Here is a 14,864-nt window from a genome sequence, read left to right on the forward strand (position 1 = left end):
ATGAAAGAATGATCTCAGGGAATGTGGTCCTAGGAGCAGGCAAGCCGCAGACAGCGTATTTGACTGAGGGCTCAGGGGGGGGGGAAAGCAAAATCATGAAGGGAAATGATAAGTGAACGGGGAAGAATAAGGCTGGGAACAAAGTGAGGTGCCCCGTGCCCCGGCCTGCCGCGGACGGGCGCAGACGGGCTTAACTCAGGCGCAACTCCGGCGCGCCTACGTCGCGCCCGCTGCGCTCGTCCGCTGCGCTGACACATAATGGCCGTTTAAATAGGGGCGGGACGAGGGAGGAGTATCAGGTAAGTTAGATGCAGAGGGAAGCCCAAACTAAGATGGCGCCCGCTGCGCTGGGGACCCGCGATTTCAAACAGCCCCCAGCCAGCCGCTCCACTCTGCAAAAGAAATCAGGAATTAGTAACCTGGATAACTTTGAGGTAGGGTTATTAAGCAATATTAAAACCAGTGTGCTAAAAAAGGCGCGACCGCTCGTAATCAGCGGGGCGAGATACCACAAATGTCACGAGAGGCTCTCTCTCACTCTCGGCTCTCAAATGTCGGCAGAACGAGCCCACTGCCACCGGGCTGCCCGCCAAACACCAGCAGAGCGGTGAAACGCGCTCCTAAATAGGGGCGGGACGAGGGAGGAGTATCAGGGAAGTTAGATGCAGAGGGAAGCCCAAACTAAGATGGCGCCCGCTGCGCTGGGGACCCGCGATTTCAAACAGCCCCCAGCCAGCCGCTCCACTCTGCAAAAGAAATCAGGAATTAGTAACCTGGATAACTTTGAGGTAGGGTTATTAAGCAATATTAAAACCAGTGTGCTAAAAAAGGCGCGACCGCTCGTAATCAGCGGGGCGAGATACCACAAATGTCACGAGAGGCTCTCACTCACTCTCGGCTCTCAAATGTCGGCAGAACGAGCCCACTGCCACCGGGCTGCCCGCCAAACACCAGCAGAGCGGTGAAACGCGCTCCTAAATAGGGGCGGGACGAGGGAGGAGTATCAGCATAGGTTCGAAGGGTGGCCCCATTAGTCTGGTGAGTACTACGTTGAGGTTCCAGACTGGGGAAGGTGGTAATCTTGGTGGAATGACTCTTTTAAGGCCTTCCATGAATGCCTTTATCGCTGGTACTCTGAACAGTGATATGTGTTGCCTGTTTTGTAGGTACGCTGCTATAGCTGCTAGATGTACTCTGATAGATGTGTACGCTAGATTACATTGCTGTAAGTGTAATAAGTAGCAAATAATCTCCTTTGTTGATACGTCCAGAGGGTTGATATTGTTATTAGTACAGTGTATAGCAAACCTCTTCCACTTAACATGCTCTGGTGGTTGGACGTCTCGCTTGTTTAATTATCTCCATGCAATTTGGGGGTAGATCTAAGTACCCAAATTCTAGGATTTCAGGAGCCAGATCGCTAGGTTCAATTGAGTTGGATCTGGGTGCATTATTTCTCCATGGTTCTGTGTAAGATGCATGGGTAGAATTCGTAACTTTTGATGTGGCACTTGTGAGAGTTGCAGGAGCGTGGTGAACCACGGCTGTCTTGCCCACGTGGGTGCTACTAGTATCATGGTCATTGAATGTTGTTGCAGCTTCCTGACCACTACTGGAATTAGTGGGAGAGGGGGAAAAGCGTATGCAAATTTGTTGGACCAATTTATCCATAACGCATTGCCCTGCGACAGGTGATGTGGATACCTGGACGCGAAGCTTTGGCATTTTGCGTTCTGATGAGTGGCAAAGAGGTCTATCTCTGGTTGTCCCCATCTTTGGAAGAATGGCTGCAGTATTTGGTGGTGCAGTTCCCATTCGTGTATTTGTTCCGACTGTCTGCTTAAGATGTCTGCTATCTGGTTTTGGACTCCTGGTAGGTGTTCGGCTAACAGATAGATGTTTTGAGGAATGGCCCATCTCCAAATTTCCTGTGCTAGTCTGGATAGTTGGAGAGAGTGCGTCCCCCCCTGTTTTTGAATATAATACATTGCTGTCATGTTGTCTGTTCTGATCAGGACTGCTTTGTTGATAACATGTATCTGGAAGGCTTTCAATGCTAGAAACACTGCTAGTAGTTCTAGATGATTGATGTGCAGTGTTCTTTCCTGCACACTCCACCTTCCTTGTACTGTGTATTTGTCCATATGTGCTCCCCATCCGGTGAGCGATGCGTCTGCTGTTATTGTCACCTGTGGAATTGGTTCTAGGAACGACCGCCCCTTGGTAATGTTTGTTATGTTCCACCACTTCAGAGAGCGGTGTGTGCGGTCGTCTACCAACACCAGATCTGTAATCTGCCCTTGAGCCTGATTCCACTGTGTCGCTAAGCATTCTTGTAGCGGACGCATTTGTAGTTTGGCATATGGTATTAGCAGTATGCAGGATGACATCATGCCTAATAGCTGCATGAACACTCTTGCTGTTAGTGAGTGTTGTGGCTGAAATCTTTGAATGATTGTAAGCATTGTTTGGATCCTGACTGGGTTGGGGTACACTTTGGCTTTTTCTGTGTCTATAGTAGCCCCCAGATATTGTTGAACCTTGTTTGGTTGTAGGTGTGACTTTGTGTAGTTCACCGTGAACCCTAGCTGGTGTAGTAGCTGAATTGTCTTTTGTGTGTTTTGAAGACATTCCTCTTGTGACCTGGCCTTTATTAGCCAGTCGTCCAAGTATGGGAAGACATGAATTTGTTGTCTTCTTAGGTGAGCTGCCACCACTGCCAGGCATTTTGTGAACACCCTTGGTGCCGTTGTGACACCAAACGGAAGGACTTTGAACTGATAATGTTGTCCTTCTACCACAAACCTGAGGTATTTCCTGTGGGCTTTGTGAATAGGGATATGAAAGTAAGCGTCTTTTAGATCCAGTGTAGAAAGAAAGTCCCCTTTCTTCAGTAAAGGAAGTACTTGTTGGAGCGTGACCATGTGGAAATGTTCCGAATTTATGTATGCGTTGAGAGGTCTTAGGTCCAGTATTGGCCTTAGAGACCCGTCCTTTTTGGGAATTAGGAAGTATAGGGAGTATACTCCTGTTCCTTGTTGGTGCTGTGGAACCTTCTCTATGGCATGCTTTTCTAGCAGTGATAGTACTTCTTGTTTTAACAGTGTCAGGTGATCTTGTTTCATTGGACGCTGTTTGGGGGGGATGTTTGGTGGGGTAGCTGTGAGTTCTAGGCAATAACCATGTTGGATAATTTGTCTTACCCACCTGTCTGATGTGATGTTTTCCCAGACAGGTAGGAACTGTGATAGGCGTCCCCCGACCGGTGTTATATGGTCTGGGGGGAGCTGTATGAAGTCACTGTTTTGGGGTTGGAGAGTTGCGGTTGTTGTTGTTTCCGCGACCTCTACCCTTGTTGTTGTTACCCCTGTAGCCACCTCTAGAATTACCTCTGGGTGATGTAGGTGTAAAAGAGGTTTGCTGCTGGCTTGTACCTGTATTTTTGGATCCTCCTCTATAGGTGGATCTACGAAAGGAACCTCTTTGTGTCGGCTGTTGCAATGCTCCCATTGATTTAGCCGTTTCGGTATCCTTCTTCATCTTTTCTAGGGCCTCATCTGTCCCTGTGCCGAAAAGTGTTTTCCCATCAAAAGGTTGGTTCAGTAACGATGTTTGTACCTCTTGTTTGAACCCTGATACTCTGAGCCATGCATGTCTCCTTAACATGATGCTTGTGTTTGTAGACCTTGCTGCAGTTTCTGCCGCGTCTAGGGCGCACTTTATTGAAGTGTTAGTAATTAACTTCCCTTCTTGTATGAGTTGATCTGCCCTCTTCTGATGTTCTTTAGGTAGATGTGTGATGAGTTTTTCTAACTCATCATAATGCGCTCTGTCATACCTTGCAAGTAGTGCTTGCGTATTAGCTATGCGCCAACTGTTTGCCGCTTGAGATGCTACTCTCTTGCCAGAGGCATCTATTAGTTTAGACTCTTTGTCAGGAGGTGGAGCTTCTCCTGTAGATAAAGAGTTTGCTCTCTTACGAGCGTTTGTGACCACTAGTGAGTCTAGAGGAATTTGCCCTTTAATGTATATTGGGTCTTTTGGAGCTGCCCTATATTTTTTATCGATTCTTGGGTTCAATACCCTAGCCCTCACTGGGTCTTTGAATATCTCTGCTGTATGACTGAGAAGGCCCTTAAGCATTGGTAGTGTTCCTGATGTTCTTTGTGCAGTAGGTAGTGATTCTAATAAGAAATCCTGTATTTGAGGTTCTGCATGTAGTTCTACCTTATGATATGTTGCTGCTCTATTAATGAGTTGTGCAAACCCAGTATTGTCATCAGGAGGTGAAGGTTTTGAGGGATACAATTCAGGGTCGGTATCATTATCTGACCCTACATTATACTCTTCCCATGGGTCTGCCTCCTCTGGGATTGTGTCTTCATCATCCCCAGGATGTTCCCCCTCCCCTGTGTCACTCTCTACATCTGTTGTAGGTGTAGATGGTCGTGTGGGAGGAATATTTGGCCTATTGTGAGGAAGAGGAGAAGATGGTGTGTGTCTAGGTTTGGGAGAAGAGGGAGGAGTTGTATTCGTCCCCATTGTTCTCTTCTTCGGATGAGTTTTGTCGTCCGAATGTTCATTCTTCCTCTTTTTAGGTAGTTCTGTGACTACCTTGCCAGTCTTTGGGTCAATAAACAGAGTCTTTTGTTTAGGATCAGTCCCGTGTTCCTGTGTCGGTACCGCAGTTTTCGGGTCCGAAAGGTGTTTTTTCTTTTGAATGTCCATTTGTATTTTCGGTGCCGAGATCTTATTCGGATCCGATTTCTTCGGTATCGAAGATGTCCCCGGTGTCGAGGGTGTTTTCGACGCCGAAGCGTGCTTCGGTGTCGACATGGACTGCTTCGACTTCGAGCTTTCCTTGACTTGGTGCTTCGGTGTCGATGTGGTCCGTTTATCGGAACCGGAACCACTATGATGGGAGACCGAGTGTTTCGGTTTCTGTTTCGTTGCCGGGCTCGAAGGCGGGGCGTTGGAAACTTTTTTCGGTTGTCTGACCGGGCTCGAAGGCGGGGTCGATACCGTGGGGGGTCTGTTTTTTGGTAAAGGGACGTCGTCACTCACGGTTTGTTGGACGTCGATTTCCTCGACGTCAGACTCGTCCGCTTCAGACCCCGCCTCGTCGGCCTCTTCTGGGTGCTGGTCCTCGAACAGCTCCGGGATTGCTTGTGACTGCATTCTCGATACCTCGTGTCTTCGGGCTCGACGGTTTCTAATCGTCGACTTTGAAGAGAACGCCGCACAGGCCTCACAGTCCCTGGATTCGTGTTCAGGGGACAAGCAGAGGTTGCACACCTCGTGTAGGTCCTTGTGTGGGAACTTAGCACCACACGTTGGACATTTTTTGAATGGAGTCCTTTCCATGGACCCCGGGCTGGACTACGTCGAGTTTCTCGTAGTCGTCGTCCTTCGAACCGCGTCGGTATGGAGTAAAGTCGCGTTCGGTAACGATACCGTCGATTTGGAAAGGAATACGCGCCGGTTATAACCTTCTTTGTTGAAGTCGGTCCGGAGCGCTTCGATCCTCATCCGAACCCGATGGCGGAAAAAAACAATCTAAGGATGGAGCCGATGCCCATGCGCACTAACACCGAGAGGAGGAGTCATCTATGACGACAAAGACTTCTCCAGAAGAAAAACAAAGTGCAATCATCCGAGCCCAACACCAGATGGCGATCTATTCATAAATGTACCATCTGCAGCCCATATGCCTCGAACATATACATTACATTACAGTAACTCTGGCATAGAAGAGTGGACAACGGGGAGGCGGGTGGGTCAGTGAGGAATCCACAGGCAGATATTGTATCTACCAGAAAAAGCGTTACCGAAGGTAAGTAACTTGTTCTTCTGATAGATACATCTGCCGTGTGGATTCCTCACCTTGTGAATAGAGTCCCACAGCAGTCCCCACTCCCGGAGGAGGGTGTCCACTCTTCTAGACCAGGAAATCCTGAAGGACAGAGCGTGCAAAGTGACCGTCCCTCCTCACTTCGGAATCCAAGCAGTAATGCTTCGCGAATGTATGGAGGGAAGACCAAGTTGCCGCTCTACAAATATCCTCTACAGGCACACCTCTAGCCAATGCTGAGGTCGAAGACTTAGCTCTAGTAGAATGTGCCCTTATACCCTCTGGTGGTTCCTTACCGGCCAAAGAGTAGCAGATCTTAATGCAGAGGACGATCCATCTCGACAAGGTTCTTTTATGGACCACTCTTCCTTTCTTGCAGCCAGCAAAACCAATGAAGAGCTGGTCATCCAAACGAAAGTCTTTAGACCTGTCCAAGTAAAAAGACACCGCCCTCTTGGGGTCTAGACGGTGCAGTCTCTCTTCCTCCTTAGAAGGGGGAGGGGGAGGATAAAAGGTAGGTAGGGTAATGGACTGTCCTAGATGGAAGGGAGTTACCACCTTAGGCAGAAAAGCAGCCCTGGTCCTAAGAACCATTCGATCAGCATGAATGGTCAAGAAAGGGGGCTTGAAACTAAGAGCTTGAAGCTCACTTACCCTCCTTGCCGAGGTTATAGCAACGAGGAAGACTGTCTTGAGAGTCAAAAGCCTCAAAGGACATTTGTGAAGAGGCTCAAAGGGAGCACCCATCAAAAAGTTCAATACAAGATTTAAGTCCCACTGAGGCACAATAAAAGGAGTAGGAGGGAAGATATTTGTGAGGCCCTTCAAAAATCTTAAAACCACAGGAGATTTAAAAAGAGATGGCTGGTCAGGCAAGCAGAGAAATGCCGACAGCGCTGAAAGGTAGCTCTTCACTGTGGCAACAGCAAGTCCCTGTTGCGCCAGAGAAAGGGCAAACTGGAGAACATCAGATAAATGGGCTCTCAAAGGGTCAATAGACTTTTCCCCACACCACGTGACAAATTTCGACCATCTATAAGAATAGATGGACTTAGTGGAGTCACGCCTGGCAGATAAGATGACATCCACAACGTCAGGCGGGAGGGAAAAGGAATTCAGGTTGCCCCGTTCAATCTCCAGGCATGAAGGTGTAATGTCTGGAGGTGGGGGTGTAGAACCTGCCCCCCCATCTGAGAGAGGAGGTCTGCCCTGAGAGGGAGACGGAGCGGCGGGTGAGAGGAGAGGTGGAGAAGATCTGTATACCACACCCTTCTTGGCCAGTCCGGGGCGACCAATATGACTTGGGTCGGTCTTGGCGAATCTTCTTCAGAACTCGAGGAATCAAGGGTATGGGAGGAAACGCGTAAAGGAGTTGTCTTCCCCAACTCAACTGAAACGCGTCCCCCAAGGTTCCTTGCATCGGATACTGGAGACTGCAGAATGACAGGCAGTGAGCATTCTCGCGAGTGGCGAACAGGTCCACCCGAGGAGTCCCCCACATCTGAAAGATGTCGTTAACCACCTCCGGGTGAAGCCTCCACTCGTGGTCGGCAGAGAACTGCCGACTGAGACTGTCTGCACGCACGTTCAGAACTCCGGCCAGATGATTTGCCATCAAACAAATCTGATGGTCCTGAACCCAGGACCAGAGACGCAGAGCCTCTCTGCAGAGACACTGCGATCCCACTCCTCCCTGCTTGTTGATGTACCACATCGCGGTCGTGTTGTCAGTCAGGACCTGGAGTGAACGACCGCGAAGGGAAGGAAGGAAGGCCTTGAGCGCCAAACGTATCGCCTGCAATTCTAGAAGGTTGATGTGAAACAACCTTTCCTCTGGAGACCAAAGACCCTTGACCTCCAGATCCCCCAGATGAGCACCCCACCCAAGAGTGGATGCACCCGTTATCACTGTGGCCACCGGAGGAGGCAACTGAAAAGGCTTCCCCTGAGATAGGTTGCCTTCCACGCCCCACCAAGACAGATCCGCCGCAGCTTCTCTGGAGATCCTCACTGACTCCCTGAGATCTCCGTTGTGTTGATACCACTGCCTGCGGAGGCACCACTGGAGCGCCCTCATGTGCCAGCGTGCATGGTTGACCAACAGAATGCATGAAGCCATCAGACCGAGCAGGCGAAGGACCTTCAGGACTGGAACGACCGCTCCATTGTAAAATAAAGGAATCATTTCCTGTATGTCGCGAATCCTTTGAGGAGGAGGGAATGCACGACATACAGTTGTGTCCAGTACAGCACCTATGAACAGGTTGGGCTGGGAGGGCACCAGGTGAAACTTGGGCAGATTTATCGAAAAACCCAACCTGTACAACAACTGGGTTGTCTCCTGCAGATGATGGAGCACTCTCTCTGACGACTCTGCTTTGATCAGCCAGTCGTCCAAATAAGGGAACACAGGAATCCCCGACCTTCTGAGATGCGCAGCCACCACTGCCATCACCTTGGTGAAGACTCGAGGCGCAGTAGTAAGCCCAAACGGAAGGACCGCAAACTGATAGTGTTGCGATCCCACCGTAAAACGGAGATACTTCCTGTGCGACTTCAGGATGGGGATGTGAAAGTACGCATCCTGCAAGTCGAGCGACACCATCCAGTCTTCTTCCAGCAGTGCGTGAAGAACCTGAGCAAGGGTGAGCATCTTGAATTTCTCCTGCTTCAGATAAAAATTCAAGATCCTGAGATCTTGGGTATCAGGAAATACCGGGAGTAGCATCCCTGACCCCTTTCCTGCTCTGTGACCACCTCTATCTCACCCTTTCTTAATAGAGTTTGAACTTCCTCCTGAAGGAGTAACAGATGTTCCTCTGAGCAATATCCTTGGCAAGGAGGGTAATTGGGAGGGAACTCCCGAAAGGGAAGGGCATACCCATTTTCTACGAGATTGAGAACCCAAAGATCTGATGTAACCAATTCCCAATCTCATAGAAAGTGGGTAAGCAGACTCCCCATCGGACCCACATGATCCTGAATGGCGGATCTAGGGTTGCTTTTCTGTGGCTGGGGGGTTGGAAGAGGTGGAGGAGGAAGAGGCTTGACGCCCTCGAGGACGTGCCCTTTGCTTTCCCCTGTACGATCTATACAAGGTATTTTGCTGCTGCTGCTGTTGCTGCTGCTGACCTTGTCTAAATGTACGAAAGGAAGAGCGACCAAAACCTCTGAATTTCTTGGTCGTAGAACCTCTGACTTGAAGACCAAGAGATCTAGCAGTCGCCCTGCTATCCTTGAACCTCTCCAAGGCCGTATCTGCCTTTTTGCCAAAGAGTCCTTCACCATCAAAAGGCAGATCTAACAAAGCAGACTGTACATCAGCAGAAAAATCAGAAGATTTTAACCAAGCTGAACGCCTTGTGGCAACAGCCGTGCCCATGATCCTTGCCACAGACTCTGCAGTATCGAGACCGCTCTGGATAACCTGACGAGCTGCTGCTTGAGTGTCAGATAAAACTTCCTCAAAGTCACCACTGCAATCTTCTGGAACCTTAGGGATCAATGAGCGCATAGAGTCCATAAGAGCGTGGACATATCTTCTCATAAGGCAAATGGCATTTGTTGATTTTAACGCCATACTTGCGGAAGAGAAAGTCTTCTTGGCCACTTGATCCTGCTTTCTAGCTTCCTTGTCGCCAGGTACCTTTGGAAACGCACCAACCGACTTCTTTGAACATGCCGCTTGAATCACACAACTCTCTAGGAGAAGGGTGAGATGACAAAAAGGCAGGGTCCTCAGGAGCTACCCTATACCTCTCGAAACAGCAGGAGCAGAAAGAGGCTTCTTCCACACCTCCATAATGGGTTCAGTCAAAGCATCATTAAACGGGAGTAATGGCTCCACAGCAGAGCTCGGAGAATGAAGAACCTCAGTTAGCAGATTTGATTTAAATTCGACAGTAGGCAAAGTTAAACCTAAAAGTCCCGCTGCCTTTCTCATAACCACATGATATGGTTGAACATCCTTAGAGGGTGCATCAGGGCCTGATGGTAAAACCCACTCTGGGGAAAATTCAAGACCACTCGCCTCTGCCAGGTCCTCGAAATAATTCTCATCCAGCTCACCTTCTTCCAAGTCAGAATGAGACTCACAATACCTCTGCTCTTCCAGGAGACGTTGAGCCTCTCTCCTAGACCTCTGCTTAACACGGAGTGCAGCCGGATCCACTGTCGACTCCGACGGCGCCGGAGCCGACGTCGGAATCAAATCCGAAGGCTTAGAAGGATGTTCCATAGACTTGCTTGGAGCGGGCGACGCCGGTGCTGGAGTCGTCGACTTCGGTCGAGCCGGCGTCGACATCGGCGTCGACCTCGGTCGAGCCTGGTACTGCCACATCGGGGTCGGGGCTGGCATATACGGCATGAAAGGAGCCGGGGCATAAGAGTGAGGTACACCCAAATTAAATGCCATTGGACCCATGGGACCCGAAGGCGCTCCAGAGGGGTACCATGACCTCGAGAAAACACCATACATAGCGTTGAGAAACGCCGAAGGATCCTGACCTGGAGCTGGAAAAGGTGGATGCTCAGGTCGACCTCGAGGCAGATTCGAATCTGTTTTAACAACAGGAGTCGAAACCTCCTCCTCAACAGGAACTTCACCGACGTCTTCTGGAGTCGGAGATGGAGCCGGAGATGGAGCCGGAGTAGGATCGGGAACCGGAGTCGGAGAATGAATTCGCGACTCCGAAGGTGAGGCCTCCGATTCTTGTGGAGGAATTACTTTCGATTTCATCTTCTTCGGTGACCTCGACCTCGAGTCAGACTTATCACCCGAATGACGTCGAGATTCATGTCTCCTCTTCTTGTGCTTCTTATGAGACCTCGAAGTATGATCTGACGAAGACTTCGAAGCCGACGCCTCTCGAGACCTCGTCATAATAAAAGAGCAAAGAGGTCAGAGAACGGAGAAATGAAGAAATACAGTAACGGAGTTACTAGAAGCTACAGAGTATCCCGAAACCGTTAGCGTCGACGACGCGGAAAAAAGGGAACTGATGTCATCACGCCGGCATGGGCCTATTGTAGGCGTCGGTGACGTCAGCGGAGTCGCGAGCGATGTCGTGTCTCTATGACGACCGAGTCCACGTCGGCGTGAGGCTACAAAAAGAATTTCCGAATGTTGCTGACGCAAGGGGATATTCACAAGGTGAGGAATCCACACGGCAGATGTATCTATCAGAAACAATTTTCTTAACTCGCCTCTAAGTCTTAGCCCGAAGGCTGCTCTCCACAGCTCCACTAGGATAGCTTTCTATAAGGTTGACTTTACAACCTACCATCAATAAGGGTCGTTTGGACTGGTGCAAGGTGCCCACTAGAATAGTGGACATCATATACCAGGTCAACTTTTTACAGAGCGGACAACTTTGGAACAGGTGAACCAGGTTTGAGTGTTGGCATCAGCTCAACAACCTGTGCTTTTGGGCAAATTACTTAATCTTCCTGTCAACACGGGAAAATCGCAGTTTTTTAAAAAGGCCGCCAACAAGGGAAAGCAAGTGCATCGTAAGCAAAATCGCTTTGGACGCAACTCCCACAAGCTTTAGCAAGATTATATTAAAACATTTTGTTTTTAAATGAACCTTCCTAAAATATGGGCACTCTGCAACAAACAAAAATAGTGTGCATACACAAAGGGAAATACACATGTTACAAAACCCAATAGGCCTGTGCTCCTGGGAAGGAGCAAAACACGAGGAGGAGAGACATAACAAAACAAAACCACATGGAACCAAGTTTTTCGAACAATGCGATCATTAACAAATTAAAAGCAATGGGCAGGCTGTAAGCCCACAGAGTGAATACAGCATGTCCCTAAGAGACAGTGCATGTGCTGCCTAGGCGATACCTAAAAATAATCAGAAAGAAGAATAAAAGCACAGTCAAATGAAAGGGAATTTATCATAGGCAGGGGCAATTGACGTAGACACATTATATATATACCCTGGAAACAGCGGGGGCCTAAGGAGGGCAATGAACTCTGGCCCTCTTCACATCCATACACAGAAAGTAGGAACTTGTCCTATGCATCTTGCCAGTTCCAAGCTCACTAAGCCCAAATTGTATGCCCCACTACTGTTCAATTCTCAGCTACTCTGTAGCTAGGATTGCGGTATAAAATACAACCACACACAAACATACCGTCTGATGTCCAGAAAACTTGCAGGACACATGGAAATTAATGAGATCTTCTCCAACGATGATATAGGAGACACCGTATCCATCATCAGCCACCTAGAAGAAAGTGGAAGGAGGAAAGTCAAAGACTCCTAGCCGCGCTAATGAGATATGCAGAGACATTTGTAAGAACAGAAAACAGACTTAGGGCCCTAGGAAACAGATGGGCATTATGTACAGCTCCATGAGCCACAATGAACTATATTCAATACATTCTCCTCACCCACCCCCCCAACCCAAACAAAAGAAGAAACTGGATTTTAATCACTCAGAAAATATAGGTTACTTTCTAGTTCAAATAAATAAAATTTTACTGACCGGCCCGAAGCCTCCCCCACAGGAGATGTACTCTGGGTAATTCACCAAGTCAAATAGCTTTATCTGCTGAACAGGAGTCTGGCTGGTGGAGAGACGCCACGGTTCCGACAATACCTGTCGATAAAAAGGAATAGGAAAAGACTAATTATGAAAAAAACATCCTTTGCATATGACCTCACACAACATGAAACATGACGTGCTAAGTTGTGGCTATGAATGATCATAGCAGTGTACAGTAAGTCACTGTAGAAAAGCCGGAGTTACGTTCACCCTAACCTCAGTGGTAGTTGGGAATTATTAAAGCTACTTAAAGCAGCATGTCAAATCTTTCCAATTTGCAAGGCTGTGCTATATAAAACATGAATATAAAGGAAATAAAGGAATATGTTGGCTCACTGCCAAGGTGCACAGATGGACAAAGTGTTTATATACTGCCTCTCAGCTGATTCTCAAAACATAATAGGAAGAGAACCAAGATTTCAAGTCATTATCTTCACTTCCCCATCACGGGATCCTCGTTAACATCTCTAAACAGTGAATTGAATGACAAGCTCACCTTCTAACCAATGGTGCAGAAAATCAGAAAAAAGAGAAGAGGAGACAAGTGAAAAAGACAAGTTAATACATGCAACATGTTTCACAAAGAAGCAAGACCTAAGTCAGTGTCTGTGAGTGACTGTCTAAACAGTAATGTCAGGCACTGCTGTTATATTGTGGTCAATCCATTTCGCAGATATGCAGATTTCAATAATGGAGACATTTTTAATTGAGCTGTAGAGTAAGATACTTAGCAACACATAAAGAGTCTGTTCATCTTTCAACAATGAAATGGATGAAACGAACTCCCTAGCAATGGGTCGTTTACAGATTAGCAAGCCTGCGCTATGACGCAATAATTAAACACGAGCTTCTTGGATTTCCTAATTTCTTTGATTTTTTAAAGATAAGATTGAATAACTCTTTCACATAATGGGTGTGAGCGATCATCTCTACAGGAGAAGGTGGATTAAAATACAAACTTGCAGAAAAATGGTTTGGTGTACATGACAATCTAATATACACTTAGAAGAGCTAATAAGAATACAGAGCCTGAGCCTGAAACATGCTTCCACCATAAACTGAAGTAATGCCAACCCTATATATTGGCTCAAATGACTATCCTCACATCTCAAAGTGCTACAATTAAACCACAAGGAGATTGGTGTAGACATTTTAATCCCTTCTAAATGTCCTTCATAAAAAAAATAGGGGGGATAAATAAGTTTTGAGATGGGCTCCTTATATTGCTAATAGAATAGTGCTGCACACCTGCCATGGCCAAGTGAAGATAAGACAAAGCTGCCTCTTCCTGGTGTTTTCTAGGATGACCCTTCACATCTAAGAAGCGAAAGGAGAATCTCTTCAGGTACAGATGGCATTAGCGGAGGTATTCAAGAGCAATGTACTCTCGGTCAGTGATGCATAGTTGTAATCATGGACGATGGTATCAGTTCTTTACAAGGGGCATGGTCTGCAATCAATCCTTGATAGACTAAGGAGGTCCTGAAATCACCAATAGTGTGACCATGACGGGGTCATAGGGAATATTTGTATTCTATGCTCTACGAGCATGAAATTGTCCTGACAGAAGAGGGAAACAGGAAGCACACATAGAAAAATGACTGACCAATTTTTCAAAGGCACACCCCTTTACAGCTAGGCTCAGATGCCTGATACAAATAGATATATTAAGCAAGTTCCTTTCCCATGGCCTCAACATTTCTTTGAGTAAGTTTGGACAAATAACTGCTTAGTGCATCAGCTTTTAACATCAGCCACAATAACAGGTGTACTGCTGCAACCCGCATGCCTAAAACAGTATCACATTGTAAGAGCATTCCTTGAGAGTCCTGGATCTGGTTCTTCCCTGTAATTCAGGTAGTGCCTGGCAGCTGTGCTGTACATCTGCCTCAACACTGATATTTAGAGGGGAAAACATCTGGCTTGCTTCAACACTAGAATATTGGCAGGCCCTTTTCGGATCAGGTATTCTGAATGGTGAAGAGGCCATGGGGAAGGAGTGTGTGGTTTCTAACCAGTCACTAAAGCATTGTTCATCACGAAGGCCCTCATTATTTATAAAAAATAAGACAAAAGGGAGGGGTTTGGGGGGGGGGGGGAGGGAAGAAGGGGAGGGAATGATGCGGGCGCTCCCCTTTACCTTATTGAACGTTTACAAATTGTGCAAAACGCTGCCGCGAGACTGATTGGCAATATTCCTTTCCGCCACTCGGTTGCATCTTACCGGAAAAAACTGCACTGGCTTCCCATTGCCCGCCGCATTCAGTTCAAAGCTTTGATCCTGGCCTTCCGTGCTCTTAACGGGTTAGGCCCTGGATATTTGAGAAAGAGACTTACACTATCTCAGTCTGTTAGATCGTTGAGATCGAACAGCCTACGCCTCCTGGTGGTACCCAGATTTCGTCGTGCCAGGAGCGGGGGCAGAGCGTTCGGAGTAGTTACAGCTAAACTT

At 47.8% G+C, this 14,864-nt stretch overlaps 1 protein-coding gene across 10 annotated transcripts in view; it reads right to left on the minus strand.

The window, feature by feature from the left end:
- The window catches only part of LOC144770575 (carnitine O-palmitoyltransferase 1, liver isoform-like), a 525,217-nt gene that overhangs the window by 46,476 nt on the left and 463,877 nt on the right, over positions 1 to 14,864 (minus strand). For all 10 annotated transcript variants that reach the window (XM_078655216.1, XM_078655221.1, XM_078655217.1 and 7 more), the window contains exons 17-18: positions 12,353 to 12,466; positions 11,999 to 12,091 (exon numbers count right to left, since the gene is read on the minus strand). In XM_078655216.1, coding sequence (XP_078511342.1) covers positions 11,999 to 12,091; positions 12,353 to 12,466 — 207 coding nt within the window. The remainder of the gene's footprint in view (positions 1 to 11,998; positions 12,092 to 12,352; positions 12,467 to 14,864) is intronic.

Source organism: Lissotriton helveticus, chromosome 7 (genome assembly GCF_964261635.1).
Source record: "Lissotriton helveticus chromosome 7, aLisHel1.1, whole genome shotgun sequence".
Classification (NCBI taxonomy): Eukaryota; Metazoa; Chordata; class Amphibia; order Caudata; family Salamandridae; genus Lissotriton; species Lissotriton helveticus.